The sequence below is a fragment of the Onychomys torridus genome, chromosome 10 (assembly GCF_903995425.1).
Source record: "Onychomys torridus chromosome 10, mOncTor1.1, whole genome shotgun sequence".
NCBI classification, from domain to species: domain Eukaryota; kingdom Metazoa; phylum Chordata; class Mammalia; order Rodentia; family Cricetidae; genus Onychomys; species Onychomys torridus.
In genome coordinates, this window is record NC_050452.1 from 1,630,770 (window position 1) to 1,651,352 (window position 20,583).

At 41.1% G+C, this 20,583-nt stretch overlaps 1 protein-coding gene across 9 annotated transcripts in view; it reads right to left on the reverse strand.

The window, feature by feature from the left end:
* Mtif2 (mitochondrial translational initiation factor 2) overlaps window positions 1-20,380 on the reverse strand; it is a 40,437-nt gene extending 20,057 nt beyond the window's left edge. Inside the window, exons 1-5 of one of the 9 annotated variants that reach the window (XM_036200849.1) lie at window positions 20,168-20,380; window positions 12,005-12,203; window positions 10,438-10,538; window positions 6,820-7,045; window positions 6,288-6,399 (exon numbers count right to left, since the gene is read on the reverse strand). In XM_036200849.1, the coding sequence (XP_036056742.1) occupies window positions 6,288-6,399; window positions 6,820-7,038 (331 nt within the window). In that variant the 5' untranslated portion in view covers window positions 7,039-7,045; window positions 10,438-10,538; window positions 12,005-12,203; window positions 20,168-20,380. Of the gene's footprint in view, window positions 1-6,287; window positions 6,400-6,819; window positions 7,046-10,328; window positions 10,359-10,437; window positions 11,130-11,653; window positions 12,204-20,167 lie in introns of those variants that run through there. The other 8 variants (XM_036200844.1, XM_036200843.1, XM_036200845.1 and 5 more) reach the window with 8 other exon arrangements.
* Between the last annotated feature and the right edge of the window lie 203 nt (window positions 20,381-20,583).

Genomic DNA, 20,583 nt, shown 5'->3' on the forward strand with positions numbered 1-20,583 from the left:
CCATCATGTGTGGTCTGTAACCAATTCTCTTAACCTCTTGAGACATCTTTCCAATCACACAGAAAATCTGTTCATACTCACTAAAAAAGCTTAAAGAGCTACACTTTGGAATGAGTCAAGAAATGTTTAGGGTTTGTAATCTAATTGAAAAGAATCAGTATAACTTAACATTTGAAACACCGTGGTGGTATATTGTGTATCAAATAAAGCTTGCCTGAAGACAGAGATCAGAACAAGCTACTAGATCAAATACAGAGGCTAGGCAGTGGTGGCACACACTTTAACTGTAGCACTCAGGAGACAGAGATCTGTCTGGATCTCTGTGAGTTCAAAGCCACCCTAGACTACATGAGATTGACTCAGTCTAGGAGAGAAACAGACCCAGGCAATGTTGGCACATACCTTTAATCCCAGCACTTGAGATCTTATAGTGATATTTTATTTGTATTGAAATGTGATTTTATTTGTATGTCAATAAAGTTGCCTTGAGGTCAGAGCAAGCCAGAGCAGAAGCCGAGCAGTAGTGGGGGCACGCCCTTAATCCCAGCACTTGGGAGGCAGAGCTAGGCGGATCTCTGTGTGTTCAAGGACATAGCCAGCATAGCAGACACACGCCTTTAATTTCAATACCAACCATAGAAGACCTGGAGGTCTGTACAAACAGGCAGTGACGAAGAGGTCACGTGGCTGGGTTACAACCAATGAGGGAGGAGAACAGAAAGTCTTTAAATAGACAGGACGCACAGAAGTAGGTCTCTTGCGGAGAGGAGGAACCGCAGAAGCAGTGAAGGGTAAGGTTTTCCGCTTTGGCTCTGACCTCGTGGTTTTTAACTCTGCAACTGGCTCTGTGTTTCTTATTTAATAAGCAGGATACATCTACAATTGGCGCCCAACGTGGCAAGAATTCATTAAAAAACCGCTTGCCTTGGGGTTTTATGTGTACATTGGAAGAAAATTGGGCTTTGTTTGAAATTTTAGGCAGTATGGTAATGGAACAACTATATGAGAAGATTAATGTTGATCGAATTATGTACATAATTATTCTTTTAATCCTTATTTTACAATTTAAAAAGATAGTCAATTTAAGTGCCAGGATAAAAATTTTAGAAAACCTTTTTAAACCTGTTAAAATAAATTATAGAGAAATTCAGATTCAGACAAAAGAAATTAACAGTGAAGTTGTTTCAGGATTGGACTATAAGGTTACAGAAAGAAAGCCTGTTTTCACACAATCACCCTTAATTTATCCGGTAACCATACAACAGCAGCCTGGTCAAATGACTACACAAAATATTTGGACTCCAGTTGAAATGTTAGACTTACGAAGGTTTAAGGAGGCAATAGTATCTTATGGCATGCATTCTCCATATGTAAAACAAATGTTAAACTCCTGGTCGACTTATAATAGAATTATACCACAGGACTGGCGGGAGCTGGCACAGGCGGTTCTAGAACCCGGACAGCAGCTCCAATGGCAAATGTGGTTCAAACAGGAAGCTAAAACCATAACAAAACAATGTAGTGATAGAGGTATACAAATCTTCCAGGATCAGCTTGTTGGAGAAGGCCAATATGCTGCAGTACAAACACAATGTTTATATGATATGCAAACTCTAATTCTATGTCGAATGGCAGCCATGAATGCATGGGACAGAGTTGAGGAACCAGGGAAGAAAACTGAGTCATTTACAAAGGTTATACAGGCCCAAAAGAATCTTTCACAGATTTCTTACAAAGATTGACTTCAGCAGTAAAGAGAATGGTCCCAAATTCAGAAGCTAGCCAGATAATAATTGAATCTTTGGCTTTTGAGAATGCAAATGAAGCATGCAAGAGAATAATCAGGCCGTTAAAGGCGAGATCTGCACCCTTGGAAGATTGGATTAGAGACACGGTTAATGTTGAGGCTCATGATCATGATAATATATGGGTAGGAGAAGCAATTTCAAGAGGTTTGAGGAATGTTAGATGTTTTGGATGTGTAAAGCAAGGACATTTGAAAAGGGACTGTAAACAGGACACTTCTAGAAACAATGTTTCTTCAAGGAACAATGACAACAGAATGCCCCTTCCTTCAGGAGTATGTAGAAGGTGTGGTAAGGGAAGACATTGGACCAATGAATGTAGATCAACAAGGGACAGACAAGGTAATACTTTGCCTCAGTCTTTGGGAAACTCCCAGAGGGGCCTCAGGCAGGCCCCTACAGTGAATCCAGCTCAGACCTTTCCTGCAATCGTAGAGGAGACCCCTACTCAGAGCAGTTAAATGACCAAATGCCTATTGGAATAAACCAGGCTACTCAGAGTAATGGAACAACTGAGACAGAGAGAACAGAAAATTCAGGAGAAACCATAAAGAAAATTTTTTGGCAAACTTCTATAAATAAACAAAGACCACAATTAACAATAAAAATAAATGGTGTTTTGTTGTCTGGTCTGGTAGACACAGGTGCTGATGTTACCATAATTGCACCAGAATTTTGGCATCCATCTTGGCCTCTTCAGGAGGTAAATGTTCAACTGTTAGGAATTGGAACATTATCTCAAGTTAAACAGAGTGCAAGATGGCTCGAATGTATAGGCCCAGAAGGACAGAGAGGCAGATTAAAACCATATGTGGCTAACATAGCCATGAACCTGTGGGGTCGAGACCTGTTACAACAATGGAATACTCAGATTAACATCCCTCCAACCTCAGAAATAAATAATAAACTAGCACATGTTTCTGAGAGAAATATTAGAAGGTATTATTCTAATGAGTGGTCACCAGCCATCCATATTATACAAGAACAGGGCAAAAAAACTGATGATCTTCCAAAGGCACCAACAGCTCTACCTTTAAAATGGTTAACAGACAAGCCTGTATGGGTTCATCAATGGCCTTTAACAAGAGAGAAACTCCAGGCTTTAGAAGAGCTGGTAGAAGAACAGTTAAATGCTCAGCATATTAAAGAATCTACTAGCCCATGGAATTCTCCTGTATTTGTTATTAAAAAGAAATCTGGTAAATGGAGAATGGTAACAGACCTTAGAGCAATTAACAAAGTAATTCAGCCAATGGGCTCTCTACAATCTGAAATTCCTTTGCCTACTCTGTTACCTAAAGGATGGCCTCTCATAGTTATTGATTTAAAAGACTGTTTCTTTTCAATACCCCTACAAGAAAAAGACAGAGAAAGATTTGCTTTCACGGTGCCTACTTACAATAATTCTCAACCGGTTAGAAGATTTCAATGGAGAGTCCTCCCACAGGGAATGTTGAATAGTCCAACCCTGTGCCAATATTTTGTACAACAGCCCTTGAAAATGATACGTAAAAAATTTCCTAAATCTATAATTTATCATTATATGGATGATATTTTACTAGCTGACTCAAGTGCAGATACTTTAGAAAAAATGTTTGAAAAAATAAAGAAAATACTGCCTGGCTGGGGATTACAAATTGCTCCTAAAAAGATACAAAGAGGAGATTCTATTAATTATTTAGGATATAAAATAGAGCTACAAAAAATTAGACCTCAAAAGGTACAAATTAGGAGAGATCGCCTACAGACTCTTAATGACTTTCAAAGATTATTTGGGGACATTTCTCATCTACGAACTATTGTTGGGGTAAAAAATGATGAACTGAATAATTTGTTCAAAACCTTAAAAGGTGACAAGGACTTAAATAGTCCAAGAGAATTATCACCTAAAGCTAAAAAAGAATTGGCCTTGGTAAAAAAAAAAGTACATGAAGGACATGTAGATCGTATTGATCCAAAGCTGGATTGCATTTTGGTTATTTTACCTTCTAGGCATTCTCCTACAGGAATATTAATGCAGAGAGAAGATATTATATTAAAATGGATATTTTTACCAAATAAACCAAATAAAAAATTAAAAAACTTATGTAAAAAAAAATCTCTGACTTAATTTTAAAAAGAAAATTGAGACTTCGTCAATTAACAGAAATAGACCCAACAGAAATTGTTGTACCTTTAACTAAAGAGGACATTAAAAAATTAATGGTTAGACATTACAATTGAACTTGTAGTCATATTAGATGTGTTGTCAAGATCAAACAGATATATTTTAGATAGACAGGTCATCTTCAAACCCTTCAGAGATCTACAAAATATGGCATTTAAAAATGTTTTAATAACTTAAGAATTTTTCTTTTTTGCTATGACTATGAGACATGATGGCTCCTGGCAGTACCAATCTACTTCAGAGAAAATATGGGCATTAAAGAAACTACATATGGAACTAACTTTCATTGTTACAAAAGTCAGCCACTGGACAACAAAGTATCCTTAAATCAACTGCTGACAAACAGAACAGACAGGACATGAAACCAAGGACTACCAATTCTTGCCAAAACAAATGTGGTTATGGCTTTAACAAAAGGCATCTTCTAAAGCCAGGACAATATGGCACCATCCCTGAAATGAGTGACCTTTGCAGTCTGTAAAAGGTACCGTGCCCTTTTCTTCGAAGGCAGCTAAACAGGGAGTGGGCCAATGGCTTCTTATATGCAATGGAACAACAGATAAAACAGTTATTTTTGAGGAATAACTAAGCTCACCTCTCTCAATAGTAGACTGGCGTTTAATAGAGAGATGTAGAAAAGAACAGGATGCCAAGATAAAGCCACATATACACAGCCAAGAAAAATGAACAGCTAAATTAAAAAGACATCAATAATTTCCAAAATTTAAAATCCTAAATCATGACATGACACTAATGGAATTCAGGTGTTTCTGGTACATGGACTGCTCTCACCAAATGTGAGGTCAAACTGTTGACCTTGTATACATCTTAGTTCACAAAAGAGTCTGTCAGATACGCTAAGCCTGTAGGCTAAAGATGATGCCCCAACACTGTAAAAAAACCTCAGGTGACTGTCCAGGCAGCTGGCTGTTTCTGTCAACTCACATTTTTTTTTTTTGAAGCTGCTTGCATGCACTTCTTGTTTTTATTTTTTACTAGGTAATATTATTTCCTTCTTGGGTCTCTGAGGGAGTTAAAGATCAGTTAGTTATAATTATAATTATCTTTGTTAAGGATTTCAAAAAAACTCACTAAGAGCTATAAGTGTATAAATTTAAAAGACGTTATAAGACAGTTCCGTTAGCTATATAAATTAAGATAAAAAGTGAATCAGGTACATTCTAGACTTACCAAAATAGGATAGATAATAAAATTATTTTCTCTGAATTTGTCAATTACAAATGGACTAGACATTGTTTAGGTATTTATTGTTTGTATATATGGTATATATAGTTATTGTACTTTTGTATATAGTTTTTCTTATATTAGTTATAACTTTTTCCTTTTTTTTCTTTTTATTAAAATAGAAAAAGGGAAATATAGTGATATTTTATTTGTATTGAAATGTGATTTTATTTGTATGTCAATAAAGTTGCCTTGAGGTCAGAGCAAGCCAGAGCAGAAGCCGAGCAGTAGTGGGGCACGCCCTTAATCCCAGCACTTGGGAGGCAGAGCTAGGCGGATCTCTGTGTGTTCAAGGACATAGCCAGCATAGCAGACACACGCCTTTAATTTCAATACCAACCATAGAAGACCTGGAGGTCTGTACAAACAGGCAGTGACGAAGAGGTCACATGGCTGGGTTACAACCAATGAGGGAGGAGAACAAAAAGTCTTTAAATAGACAGGACGCACAGAAGTAGGTCTCTTGCGGAGAGGAGGAACCGCAGAAGCAGTGAAGGGTAAGGTTTTCCGCTTTGGCTCTGACCTCGTGGTTTTTAACTCTGCAACTGGCTCTGTGTTTCTTATTTAATAAGCAGGATACATCTACAAGATCTCATGCCTCTGCTACCAGTATTTGGGAAGTCACATGCCTTTAATCCCAGCACTAGGAAGGAAGTGATATGGCTGGGTGGAGAAAGGTATGTAAGGTGTGAGGAGACAGGAACCGAGGCTTCTCAGGCTGAGGAGTCTTAGAGAAAAGATGTGGCAGTGGCTTGTTCCTTTCTCTCTCTGATCCTCAGGCAAGCTTTTTTGATACACAATATATCACCACAAAACACTAGTTCAGCTCGCCCAGGATGCCTTAACTCCACTGCAAGTGAAACCCAAAGCTTAGCCCTGTGGTGGCACAAGCCTTTAATCCCAGCACTAGGAGGCAAAGGCAGGTGGATCCCTGTGAGTTCAAGGCCAGCCTGGGCTACCGACTGAGTTCCAAGACAGCTAGGGCTGTTAAATAGAGAAACCCTGTCTTGGAAAACAGAATCCCAAAGACTTTCATGCCCCGGGATTTCTTGTGAACTTGTCAGGCTCACCTATGTCTTTGGCCATCGCTTTGGCTAGCTCTTCGACGGTCATCCCAACCCACACTTGTACGTCCCTTTTAGATTTCACTGGAGACAGCTGAGGTCCGGATGGTCTTCTTTCCTATTAAAAAGATAGAACATCTAAGTGAGAAGGAAGAAAAAGAAATCATTTTTCCCCCAGAGACAGGGTTTCTCTGTAGTCCTGGCAGTCCTGGGCTTGAACACAATAGATCCACTTGCCTTTGCCTCCCAAGTTCTGGAATTAAATTTAGCCACTATGTCTGGCTGAAGGGAGGAAAATTTAATTGACAGTTTAGATTGATTTTATAATATGTAACAAAATTGTGGCTATTCCTATCAGCAAAACTCTTAAATACTCAAATTAGACAAAAATAAAAACAGAACTTCCTCACAAAGATCTGTGTAGAATATAGCCTTACACAATATTCTATAAATGACAAAATACTCAAAATCTATTTCCATACATAGTTCTACACTGACTTCAGATCACGTAATGTAGGTAATATAGATCTGCAACAACCTTCTTTGTTACAAAAAGCCTGTGCTGATGTAAAGCAGCACCAGCGAGCATGTCCGTCTGCCAGGGCCGGGCACCCAGCTGCTCTGTCCACACTGGATAAACCGGTGAAAACCCATGCTTCCACCAAGCTAACAGTCTTCTTTGACTCAAACTGTGCAACTGCCTACAAATAGTGTGAAATCGTAGCAAGTTTTCCAACTTCAGCAGCTTCTGATTCATGCTTCACCTAGAAAAAAACAATTTTAAGATAAAATTTTGGTTAATATTTTAATCAAATTAGCAAATATGAATTGAATATTTACCACATGCAGATCACCTCACAAATAGAACTGGGTCTCTGCCCTGAAAGAACTCAAGGTCTAGTCAGAGATGGGATTCTACACCAAGTCCTCTTCTGACAATAGTTACTACTGTTGCTCTTGTTATCATTACAGGGAGATTGACAGGCTACAGCCTACACTACAGACAGACACTACAATACAGGGGCCACGGATGCAGCTCACAAGGCAGAATGTTTGTCTCACATGCATAACACTGCATAACTGAGTATGGCACACATATATATATTCCTAGCATGCAGGTGGTAGCAGGGGTTCAAGGCCATCCTTAGCTAAAGTTTGTGACTTTCTTGGACCACATATGACACTGCCTAAAAACAATCAAATAACTATAAACAGCTGTTTTTTAATTTTCAGGGGCTTGGAGAACCATGGAATACTTGTTTAGCCTGCACAAGAACCTGAGTTTGCTCATTAGCCCATGCACAAGTGTGCATGCACACACTCTCAGTTAAATATTTCAATGTTCATTTTTAAGCCTTTTTTCTGTACTTACATTTTTTTTCTGATATAAATGAAGTTACATTTTTTAAAGATTAATTTCTATTTTGTGCTTATGGGTTCTTTTGCCTTTGTGTATGTTTGTGCATCATGAGGATGCAATGTCTCCAAAAGCCAGAAGAAGCATCATATCCTGGAATTAGTTACAGATAATTGTTAGCCACCCTGTGGGTCCCTGGAAGAGCAGCCAGTGTCTTAACTGCTGAGCTGTCTCTCTATTGCCCTACATTATGTTTTAAAATTTTCATTAAATAATATACTGCTGTTTTATAACATCAAGCATTTTTCTCTTTTAAAACATTTATTTATTTACTATGTATAGTATTCTGCTTGCATGTATGTCTGCAGGCCAGAAGAGGGCACCAGATCTCATCAGAGATTGTTACCTGCATATTTACATAATGATTCATAACAGCAGCAAAATTAGTTATGAAGTAGTAATGAAATAATTTTATGGTTGGGAGTCACCACAACGTGAAGAACTGCACTAAAGAATCATAGGATTACGAAGGTTGAGTAGCACTGTTTTGAGCTATCTTGAATAAAATTCTCAACTTTTATATTGTCTTAAAATTTTTAACTGTTTCTCTCATATAATATGGAATTTCTATAATAAACCTTTAGTCTATATTGACAGAGGATTTATGTATCAATATATTTTTTAATTATTTATTTTTATTTTACTTGCATTGGTGTTTTGCCTGCATTTATATCTGTGTGAGGGTGTCAGATCTTGGAGTTACAGACAGTTGTTAGCTACCATGTGGGTGCTGGGAATTGAACCCAGGACCTCTGGAAGTGCTCTTAACTGCTGAGCCATCTCTCCAGCCTCCTGTATCAATATTTTACAGTGTTCAGAAATAGCAACAGTATAAGACATGATCAAAGAAATGGAACATTGTAGCTGAAAGCTTTCCTGTGCCCAGCGGGCTCCCAGAACAGAACATTTCATCCTCCTCACGTGTATTCTGCGTCATTGACAGAGTAAATACACTGAACTGTTTGAGACACGCCTCACTGTAGTATTAGCCTGGTCTGGAATTCTCGATCCCCTGGTTTCCACCTCCACGTGCTATGATTAGACATGTGCCACCATAACTTCCCATGAATGTTTTGCTTTCTCTCTTTTCTTTCCTTTCCTTTCCTTCCTTCCTTCCTTTCTTTTTGTTTTGAGACAGGGTTTCTCTGTGAAGCCCTGGTAGTCCTGGAACTTGCTTTGTAGACCAGGTGGGCCTTGAACTCAGAAAACTTGCCTTCATCTCCTCAGTGCTGGGATCAAAGGTGTGCACCACCACCACTTGGCTGGTGCCAAGTGTGGTGTAGGTAACTGTAATCCCACCAATTGTGAAGCAGAAGCATGAGGTCAGAAGTGCAAGGCCAATTTGGCTACATAGTGAATTTGGGGCCAATCCAAGCTTCAGATCTTGTTTAAAAAATAATAAAATAAACAAAAAAACAAACCCCACTGTTGATGAGATGGCTCAGCAGGCAAAAACACTCAGCCTTCAAGCTTGTCAACTTGGGTTCACCCCCAGAATCTGTGTTAACACAGAAGGAACGGTTCAACTCCATACACATAACACACATCACATATACACAGAAAAAAATATGAGGAAAAGAGAGATAAAGTGACACAGTAAAGTGCCTGCTGAGGTAACAAGAGAACCTTGGGTGGATACCTGCTCTGACATACTATTAGCATTATCATGGCAGAGCAGGTCACTCTTGTCCTATGCGCCTCATTTCCCTGATCTCTGCAAAAAGAAAGAAAGTGTTTAACTATCTTTCTATAGCAAGGTCACAAAGAAAAAAAATGAGATGATATATTTGTATTTCTCACTGATAACTAGCATGCTTTGGAAGATATACCACTATTAGTTAGAACACCCACAAGTCACTATCTTGCTCATTTGTAGATAATTCTGAGGCTTTGTGTGTGTATAATATAGTTAGCATTTTACCTTAAAAGACTCATTCAAGTAAGGATCAAAAGAAATTCTGACTTCATTTCAAACAAATGAATTAAGACTTAGAAATTCAAGCCAGGTCTGCTGGCACAGGCAACAACAGCCAAAGGTTGGAGCAGGAGGATTACAAGTTCAAGGCCAGTCTCCAGTCTTGGAATTAGAGTTAGAAAGCTTAAAGGAACAGATCAACTTTTGCAAAAAAGTTACCTGATAGATATGACAGGAATGGACAAATCACTTTGATTTCTTTTTCTTTTTCTTTTCTTTTCTTTTTTTTTTTTTTTTTGGTTTTTCAAGACAGGGTTTCTTTGTAGCTTTGGAGTCTGTCCTGGACTAGCTCTGTAGACCAGGCTGGCCTCGAACTCAGAGAGATCCACCTGCCTCTGCCTCCCGAGGGCCTAGATAGCTTATCCTAGCAGGGGTTGCTCTTGTTCTAGCAATAGTAACTTTATTGGCCTTAAAATGTGTTTTGGTATACTTGCATAAGATTGTAAGGCAAATAGAAGAAGCCTATATTTACTGTGAGGCTGCATAATCTTCAAGGTATTTTTTATATAAAAGAAAGGGCTATACCTAGCCTAGCTCCAGAGAGTAGCACCTAGCCCTAATCCATCTTTTGTTTAGCAGACACCTTTTGTTTGTTTGCTTCTTTCTTTTTCTTTTTTGCTTTTTCGAGACAAGGTTTCTCTGTGTAGCTTTGTACCTGTCCTGGAACTCGCTCTGTAGCTCAAGCTGGCCTCGAACTCACGGAGATCTGCCTCTGCCTTCCGAGTGCTGGGATTAATAGTGTGCGTCACCACCGCCAGGCTCACCTTTTGTTTCTTCTGTTGCCCTCTATGTGAATCTTGTATCAGAGTCTCTCCCAAGGATACCTATGCAAACTTGGTTGAGGAAGCCCAGAAAACTGTGGTACCTGATGAATCAAGGAATTTTCACTTTGCATTGCATTTTGGGGAGCTCCTTTCAGGTTGTTTTGAGCATATGGAAATCAACTGGCTAAAGTGTAAATATTGAGAAAAATAAAATTGCCCTGGGTGAACGGAAAGTGTTTCAGTCCTTAGAGACTGGATCCCCTGCAGCCTCGAAAGGCTAAATTCATTCTTAAGGTGCCTCTGAGTCTTCCTTCCATGGATTCGTGTGAACCCGCACACCTGTGCCTTGACACTTCATGACAACACAGGGAGTACAAGGCCAGCCTAGGTATATTAGGCAAACAATCACTCAGAATAAAAAGTGAAAGGAAAGAGAAAAAAAGAAGAGGGCGATGGAGTTGGGAGCAGGGAGGAGAGAGAGGAGAGAGAGTCATGCCGCTGAAGTGCATGGGTCCTTAGATCCAATCTGCAGTGCTGGTGGGGGTGGGAGAGAAGAGCTGATAGCCATGGATTTGATATAGAGCAGTGCTGCTCTTGAGACAACTGAGTTCAGTTCCAAACACCTGCTTTGGAAGGCTCACAACTCTATTACTCTAGCTCCAGGGGATCTCACTCTCTTCCTGTTTCTATGGGTAGGCAGGCATAACACACACACACACACACACACACACACACACACACACACACACACACTGTATTTTATTTAAAGTATTTAGAGCTCCATATTCAATAACCAAGCATTTACATGACTATCGCACACCTCAAAAATTATGTTAGGCATATGCCTCTGATCTAAGAAGCAAAACAAAGTGCTCAGAGAACATAGGATTCCTTAAATAATTTTTTTTCGGGTGGGGGGGGGAGACAGGGTCTCATTATGTAGCCCTGGCTGTCCTGGAACTCACTATGTGGACAAGGCTGGACTCGAATTCACAGAGATCCACCTGCCTCTGCCTCCAGAATGCTGATACATAAAGAACTAAAGGCGTATGCCCCTATGTCCAGCTTTCTTAAATGATTTTTAAATGAGCTGTGAAACCAGATTTGACAAAGGGCATGGATTAATGGAATGGTAAAGATTCTACGAGACAAACCAACACAGAGATACATAATCGAGGAATCAGACACATCAAGAAAAATAACCCAAATCTCAAACCTGGAAGGAACCTTGGTTGTTAAATATTCCAAAGCTTCTCAATTTACAGAGGACACAGGAATCTAGAGAGGTCATTCCCTACTGCCAACCTGGACTGGAACGCAGGTCTGACAATTCCCATTGCGGGAGATAGTGGGGATGTTGCAAATGCATAGTTGTATTAATGGAAATGTCTGAACGCACCAGCTACAAGTTTTAGAAAGAAAAAAAGAAGTCGTTGTGCAAAGCAAATCCCGCCGCCGCCACGCGAGCCGCTGGGGAGAGCGCACCCGGGGTGCTCGTGGGCATTCACGAAGCCACGACAAGTGACACTGGCACTCGAGACCACCCTAGCTCAGAGACCCCACTCACTCAGCTCCCAGCCGAGATCGCCTTCCGAACCCAGGAGAACTGTGCGTCAGTCAGTCCGCCCCTCCGCAAGGTCCCCATCGAGCTTCCGGTCCCGCCGGAAGCGCCTTTCCCACGGCATTCGGGCTTGTCTCGCTGCCGGGTGTGCTCGGTGTGTCCCATCCCTCTCCAGGGAAGCTAGGTCCTTCACACATGCGTGTATCTATCAGGAAGGAAGCGGTGCAAGGTGATTATAGACAGCACCAAGGGGACTTAAGACGTCACCTCGCGGCACGGTGGGTAGTGGAGCTAGGTGCTAGGGTTGCTAGCTTAGCCCATTCCTTATGTGTGCAGAGGTGTTTGTCCGCTCTCCGTGCCTCGAATACTATAGAAATGTTTCTTCCCCAAAGCACGCTTTGCACTTCTCTCATTGTCTACCCTAACTCAGGCTTCTCAACCCACTCCTTTTCCTTTTTTTTTTTAAATTGTATTCATTTATTTGTGTCTGTATATGGGATGGGGGACAATTTGTGGGACTCAGTTCTCCTTCCACAAGGTCGAAGGGATCGAACTGAAGAACTCAGGCTTGGCAGTAAGTTCTCATCACAAAGGTTCACAGTTAATATATATTTTTGGTTTTTGTTTTCCCCCTGAGACCGGGTTTCTCTGTGTACCTCTGGCTGGCCTGGAACTCGCTCTGTAGACCAGGCTGGCCTCAGATATCCACATGCCTCTGCTGGAATTAAAGGCGTGCACCACCATGGCCAGCCACAATCAGTATTAATAGAAATCCTGGAAAATCTTTTTGTCTGAATCTCCACTAATCCCACACTTGAAAATTACTTAAATTCATCCCAAATCTTACCATTTTACTTTCTGTTCATGAACATTTATTGACGTTCATTTTCTGCAAGCAATTCTTTGTTCTCACTTGCTTTGGCAAGCAATTGAGAAACCAGCAGAAATAATGTTGATATGGCCTACTAAAATTATCATCCAACAACCTGTTCATTTGCTTACACCTGGACACGCCCTTCACCTCTTCAATCTCAACCACATCTCTTGTGTGCAGTTCATTTTTTTTCCTCCCGAGACAGGGTTTTTCTGTGTAGCTTTGCGCCTTTCCTGGAATTTACTCTGTAGCCCAGGCTGGCCTTGAACTCTCAGAGATCCACCTGCCTCTGCCTCCTGAGTGCTGGGATTAAAGGCGTGTGCCTTGCAGTTCATTCTTTAAGTTGAATGATGATCAAACCTCCAGCCTGGGTTCATTGTCTCTCCCACAGACACTCTTGTGTACTTTAGTTTTCAGCTTCTGCCTCTCAGGCCTCTTTGAAACTCACCTCTGCTCTAGACCTTTGTTCATCTTTAAACCTTTGCAGCCATTGTATAACCTGTGCATATACACATTCAGATGCATTTACTGGGCAGTGTGTAACGTGATGTGAGAATTACTGTTAGTAATAAAAGGGATGTGGAGAGATGGTTTACTGATTAAGAGCACTGGCTGCTCTTCCAGGGGACCTGAATTCTATTCCCAGTGCCCACATGGCAGTTCACAACCTTCTGTAACTCCAGTTCCAGGGGATCGGATGCCCTCTTCTGACCTCTGAATACATGTGGTGTACATATATTTAGGCACATACACATATACAGAAAAAAAATTTAAAAATGAATAAAACTCGGGTTGAGTTGCTGACTCATTTAAATGAGTTTCATTCAAAAAAGAAAGATTGGAAGAAAAGACCATGGGCCAGTGAGATGACATCTGTTGCCAAGCCTGATAATCCAAGTTTGATAATTGGAACTCATGAACTGGGAAGGACAGAACAGACTCACACAAGTTGTCTTCTAACCACCACATGTGCTACGTGGCACACACACGCCACACCTCCCTCCCACCCCTCCCCACCACATGTGCTACGTGGCACACACACGCCACCCCTCCCTCCCACCCCTCCCCACCACATGTGCTACGTGGCACACACACACCACACCTCCCTCCCACCCCTCCCCACCACATGTGCTATGTGGCACACACACACCACACCTCCCTCCCACCCCTCCCCACCACATGTGCTATGTGGCACACACACGCCACACCTCCCTCCCCACCCCTCCCCACCACATGTGCTATGTGGCACACACACTTAAAAAGAACCTATGTTTATCAAGGAAAACAGGACTGCTTCATAAATTGCTGCTAACAAAACCACTTATCTTGTAAATTTAATGTTATGCAATAAATTCTGACATTGTGGAAGGACATAAATGTTTGTCTGTTTCTGACAGTGTACTCAGATCCAGCCGACCTCTCCAACCTTACTTTAGGAGCTAATTCATCTTCTGAGATGAATCTTCATTCATAATCTTTAGAAAACAGTTTTCCTGGAATGGGGCCAGGAGAGATGATACTACTCCTTAGTGGTTTTGGGTATTTGTTTGTTTTTCATCTAAGAGATGTTAGCTACCTGCTCCTGCTTATGCTCACAACAACAATTTGAAACAACCAACTACCTTTTTTTTTTTTTTTTTTTTTTTTGCTTTTTTATACAACTGTCAACCAACTATCTTTTAAAAAATATTTTAATTTATGTGTGTGTATGTGTGTGCCTGGTGGGGCCACAAGAGGGCACTGGTTTCCCTGGAGCTGGAACTACAGGTAGTTGTGAGCCACCTAGCCATGGGTGCTAGGAACCCAACTCCACTCCTCTGAAAGAGTAGCTAGTGTTGTTAACTACTGAGCCACCTCTCCAGCCACCTCGTTTGTTTTTCCTAGCTTAGTCTGCTAGATAGATTTTGTTTGAAGCAAAATTGCTTTGCTCATACTCTTCCTAACATTTGCCATATCCTTAAATATTAGTATGATTAACAGCATAGACACACTAGGAAAATGTTGATTTATTAAACAGACCCTTTTGCTGTTAGGCATTCCTGCTAGCCATTCCTATGCGGATCTTTGGTGTCTAGCTTTAGCCCTGTCCCCACTCACTAGCCTTTCCACTGTGATATCTGATCATAATGCACAGGACACACTGCCTTTCCCAACACCCCTCCCCCAACTTCTGGCAAACTCATGACATCACATTCACCTAATGCCTTCTCTGATACATCTTCCCAGTCAGGGTTCCCAAAAGATCCTCATGGTATAATGAGGCACATTTTGAAAAAAAAAAATCTATACTCATTAAATATTTCAGTCCTTTTGTGTGCATGTGCGCGTGCGCGCGTGCGTGCGTGCGAGAGAGAGAGAGAGAGAGAGAGAGAGAGAGAGAGAGAGAGAGAACAGCCTGTGCCAGATTTTAAGGTCTTTGAGAGTAGAAGTTACATTTCGTGTGCATGCAACATATATACTGAAAGACAGCAGCAAACATTAAAAACAAATACTGTCTGACTTGCTGTTTGGGTTATGATAGTTTTAGGACTGCTTTCAACTTACCTATCTTAGAGCAGCCTTTTATTTTATTCAGCTGAGAATCTGACATCTTTCACCTAGCAAGTCCTCCCTATCCACTTTGGGGTGTTTTGATTTCCTTTGACAGGCAGGCTACAGCTGTAGTTTTTCTCTCACCAAAACCAAACAATAGGTCCTTTGGTTCCTGGGCCTCATCATTGTTCCACAAATCATCCATACTGCCAAAATCCTACAGTTATAAACAGCAGGTCTCCCTTAATGTCATCCTGTGGAAATGCCACAGACTCAACCTTTTTTTTTTTTTTTTTTTTTAAGAGTTATTTATTTTGTACAGTGTTCTGCTTGCATGCTTGCAGGCCAGAAGAGGGCACCAGATCTCATTACGGATGGTTGTGAGCCGTCATGTAGTTGACTGGGAATTGAACTCAGGACCTCTGGAAGAGCAGTCAGTGCTCTTAACCTCTGAGCCACCTCTCCAGCCCCCAGACTCAACTCTTAAAACAATTTGTTAGCTTTCACTTGTCAGACGCAGCCACTCCTGTGACTAGATAATTATTTTCTCAATTTCACTCTAGGTCCTTTTCAGTGTAGCTATTTCATTCTAAAGTTCATGTTGCTGGGCGGTGGTGGCACACGCCTGTAATCCCAGCACTCAGGAGGCAGAGGCAGGTGGATCTCTGTGAGTTCCAGGCCAGCCTGGGCTACCAAATGAGTTCCAGGAAAGGTGCAAAGCTACACAGGGAAACCCTGTCTTGAAAAACCAAAAAAAATAAAAATGAAGTTCATATTGTATTTCACTTGAGGATAAAGGACCATAACAAGTACAGCATTTCTTTGTACTTAGCAAAGTGCTTACATTGATGTGTGATGATATTAAAGTTAGTTCACCATACACAGATGAAATTAGTTCTATTTCACAGTGTAAACCTTTGGTGACAAAACTCTTCATACAGGATACTTGTCATTCAATTACAGGTAGACTAAAATTAAGAAGTCATTATTATAGATGAGAGGATAAAATTAGTAATTTGGGAGGCTGGAGAGATGGCTCAGCAGTTAAGAGCACTGGCTGCTCTTCTAGAGGACCTGGGTTCAATCCCCAGCACCCACATGGTAGCTCACAACTCTCTGTATCTTCAGTTCCAGGGGGTCTGACACCTGCATACCAGTGCACATAAAATAAATTTAAATAAATTATAGAAAGTAGTAATTTGGGCAGGGTGAAGAAGGTTATAATAGATTTAAGAAACTAAACTAATGGACAGCTATGGTCAAGGAGGCAATCTGAGCTTACAGTTGATAGATGTCCAGAAAGCCCAGGGTAGCAGGAATCTTAAAGGTCTTATTAATAAAATCAAACCTGAGCCAGGTATTGGGGTGAATGCTGGAAGATCAGAGAAGCGGAACAAGCCACAGTTACCTCACCTCACCAGTTCCTCAGCTGATCTTGTTTCCTGAGACTGGAAGCTTCTGAGTCCTCATCCAGAATGAATCTCAGCTGAACTGTGCTGCTCAAGGCCTAAAAGCTTAACCAGCCAAAATGCTTCTAGTTCCTCGTCTTCATGCCTTATGTATCTTTCTGCTTCTACCCTCACTCCCTGGGATTAAAGGCATGAGTCACCTTGCTTGGCTGTATCCTTGAACACACAGAGATGCAGAAGGATTTCTGCCTCTGAAATGCTAGGATTAAAGGCGTGTGCTACTACTACCTAACCTCTATGTTTAATATTGTGGCTGTTCTGTTCTCTGACCCCAGATAAGTTTACTAGCTTGCACAATATTTCGGGGAACACAATACCACCACACCAGGGCTTAAGCATTTTCCATTTGTTTTTACCCAAGAGATTGCTACATGACCCCAGACACATGAAATAGGTATACAAATCAACATTTACTAATAATAAATCATAAATTTTAAACCAATTTTTTGATATGCACATATTTTGTCATTTATTAATGAAGAATGAAAATTTATGTTCCAATAAGATAGATGTATAGAATTAAATTTGTCTAAATATTTGATTACTGCAGGAATTGGAGCATCTTCAGAGTTTTTCAGAGTTGATCAATATTTTGATTTTATGACCATCAATACTGAAAAGAGCAGTGTGTACTCTTTTAACAACTGGGCCACTGCTCCAACCCTGAATTAAACATTCTTAAGTTTTTTTTTTTAACTCTTGAGACAGGTCCTCACTTGGTTGTCTTGGCTGGCCTGGAGTCTGTGTAGACTAGGCTGGCCTCGAACTCACAGAGGTATGTCTGCCTCTGCCTCCTAAGTTCTGGAATCATAGGTGTGTACCATCATGCTCAGAAAATAAAATGGATGTTTTATTGTTGGAGGTTAACTTTCTAAACTTAGACCAGAAAAGCAAAAGGGAAATGCCACCTCTGTAGAAAAAAATCTAAAAACAAGAGAGAAAAATGTCCGAGGAAGGAAAGGAGGGAACAAAGTAAGAGAAGCTGGCCACACATTTCTCTTGCATTTTTAGACGAGATTGATTTTATCTAAATTAGTGGCTCTCAACCTATGGGTTGCAAGCCCTTTGGCAAACATCTGTTTCAAAAAATATTTATTTACATTATGACTCATAACTAGCAAATTTACAGTTACAAAGTAACAATGAAATAATTTTATGGCTGGGGGTCACCAGGACATAAGAACTGAATTAAAGGGCTGTAGCATTAGGAAGATCTTGAGAACCACTGCTCTAAATGAACCAAGAAAATGAACAAAATTAGTTCAAAACTAGGGGAAAATAATAACTATGAGAGAAAATGTCTAAGTATTTGGTAATCAGAAAAACAAAGAACCCCCCAAAACATTAAGGTGACAGGTATGGTTAACACACATCTTTAGTCCCAGCACTTGGGAGCAGCAGTAGACAGATCTCTTAAGTTCCACGATAGTCTGGGCTATAGTGAGATACTGTTTTAAAAGAAAACAAAATAAGCTCCTCAAACCGAAACAAAACGTTAAGCTGGCCCCTTTTTAATTTTTTTTCCCCGGTCTCTCTCTCTCTCTCTCTCTCTCTCTCTCTCTCTCTCTCTCTCTCTCTCTCTCTCTCACACACACACACACACACACACACACACACACACACACACACACACCAGAAAAATACAATACATATTAAACAACAAAATGTCCCTTTGATCAAAAGTTATCTCCTAAAAATTGTGTCAAAAATGCCATTAATGTTTGGGTCAGCAAGATGGCTCAGTAAAGGAACTTGCTGCCAAACCGTATGACCTGAATTTGATTCTGGAACCTGCACAGTTAAAGCAGAGAACTGATTGCCACAAGGTGTCCCCCCCACCCCCCACATGAAAGTGGGCAGTAGATTAATTTACACATTGCTTAATAAATTTAGAATCGTTATTTTGGTAAACAATTTAGAATACCAGAATTGACTAACAATAAACATCTTCATCAATATGGGAGTGGCTAAAAATTGCGATTCAGCGTTGGGTCACTCAGTGGTAGAGTGCTTACCTAACACGCATGAGGCCATGGGCTCCATTCCCTGCACCCAATAAGCAGGTAATTACGATCCTGCTACATGAAATATTTACAATAAGAATTAGGCTAGCAACAGGAAAATGCTTATCAGTGGGGAAAAAATTGTCTATGGATGAGGCTTCAACTGGCCAATGAACACCAGTCACAAAACAAGGGAAGAGTAGGGCAGAACTGTGGTGGCTCCCTCCGTCACTACTGTGTTGGTGTTCAAGATGTTTGATACCAGACTTCACACCATGACCCAAACAATTAAAAAAAGGAGAGTAGAAAGAACACTGAAATGCTGTCTTCAGGGACAGGTTATAGGGCTGGAGAGAGGGCTCCAAGGTTAAGGGCACTGGCTCCTCTTCCAGAGGACCCGAGCCTGCAGCCTCATGGTAGTTCATGACTAACTTTAATTCTAGTTTCAGAGGATCCTACACCCTCTTCTGGTCTCCAAAGGTGTTGCAGACATACAGGCAAAATACACATAAAAATAATACAAAATAGTTTTTTTTGTCTGTTTTTTTTTTGGTGGGTGGGTGGGGGGCAAAAACGCTTGACCACACAGCTGCCTTGACAGGTCTAGGGACTGAGACACAGCTTCTGTGACAGGTTTACTGGCAGGCAACACCCAGACCCAGGAAAAGCCTTAAGCTGATGCCACCCAGGGAGGGCCAGCATCTAAGGGGAAATACCTGACATTCCAAACATTCCCCGCATACACCTATACTCCTAGACAAATGTCAGCTAAGCAGGGTCCTGAACCCTGGAAGTTCCCTCACCCCAACTTCTGCTATGACAAAAACTCCTTCCACTCCTTCCAGGCTGGGCGGGGGTGAGGGGCGCTCTCGGCTTTCACCGCGAATCCGACAGATTAGGAGACCAGGCTCAGAGCTTGAAATAAAGGCTCTTTGCTTTTACATATGGATTTTGGTCTCCGTGGTGGGTCTTTTGGGGGTCCTCGCGGTATGGGCATAAAAGGTTTAAGCTAAGAAGTTTTAAGATTTTGCAATCCTGAGTTCTGAATTAAACTGTAAACACAACTCTTGATTCCCTCTTTTGTAGTTTCCTGCAAGACTGGGTAAGTCGTGGGCCACTTACCTACGTCTTAAGAGGGTCTATATTTCAGATCTTAACTGTTCACCACCGAATAAATTAAATTCATTCATGTTAAGGTTAAACACCTCTGAGTATGTCAATGTTTCATGCTGGATTATGAGCCTTACTCTAAAATTTTAAGTGGAAAACTAACGTGGAATTTGAAACTCACTAAAGAGTGAGTGGTCCCAGCATGGTTGCAGATCCCCCACGGCAAAAGGTGAATCGTCGTACTACTCATGTTTTCTAGTTCTTGCAGCGGACCCGAGTTCCGTTCCTAGCACCCACATAGCTCACCATCCATAACTCCAGTTGTAGAAAATTGAACACCCTCTTCCAGTCTCCTCAAGCACTGGACACACGTGGTGCACAGGCATGCAGGCAGGTAAAACGCCCAAACATACAAAATTAAAAAACAAAAACAAAAAACCCCCCAAAAAACCCAGAAAGTCGTACGTTACAAATTATAGTTGGAAAGCTATGAGGCCACAGTGCCGCAGCCTCTGGACGAGCACCGTACGCGGAGCTTCCCACCGGCGTGAACTCAGGTGGGCTGGGCTGCGGCTGGCCGCAGTTTTCTCGGCCGTG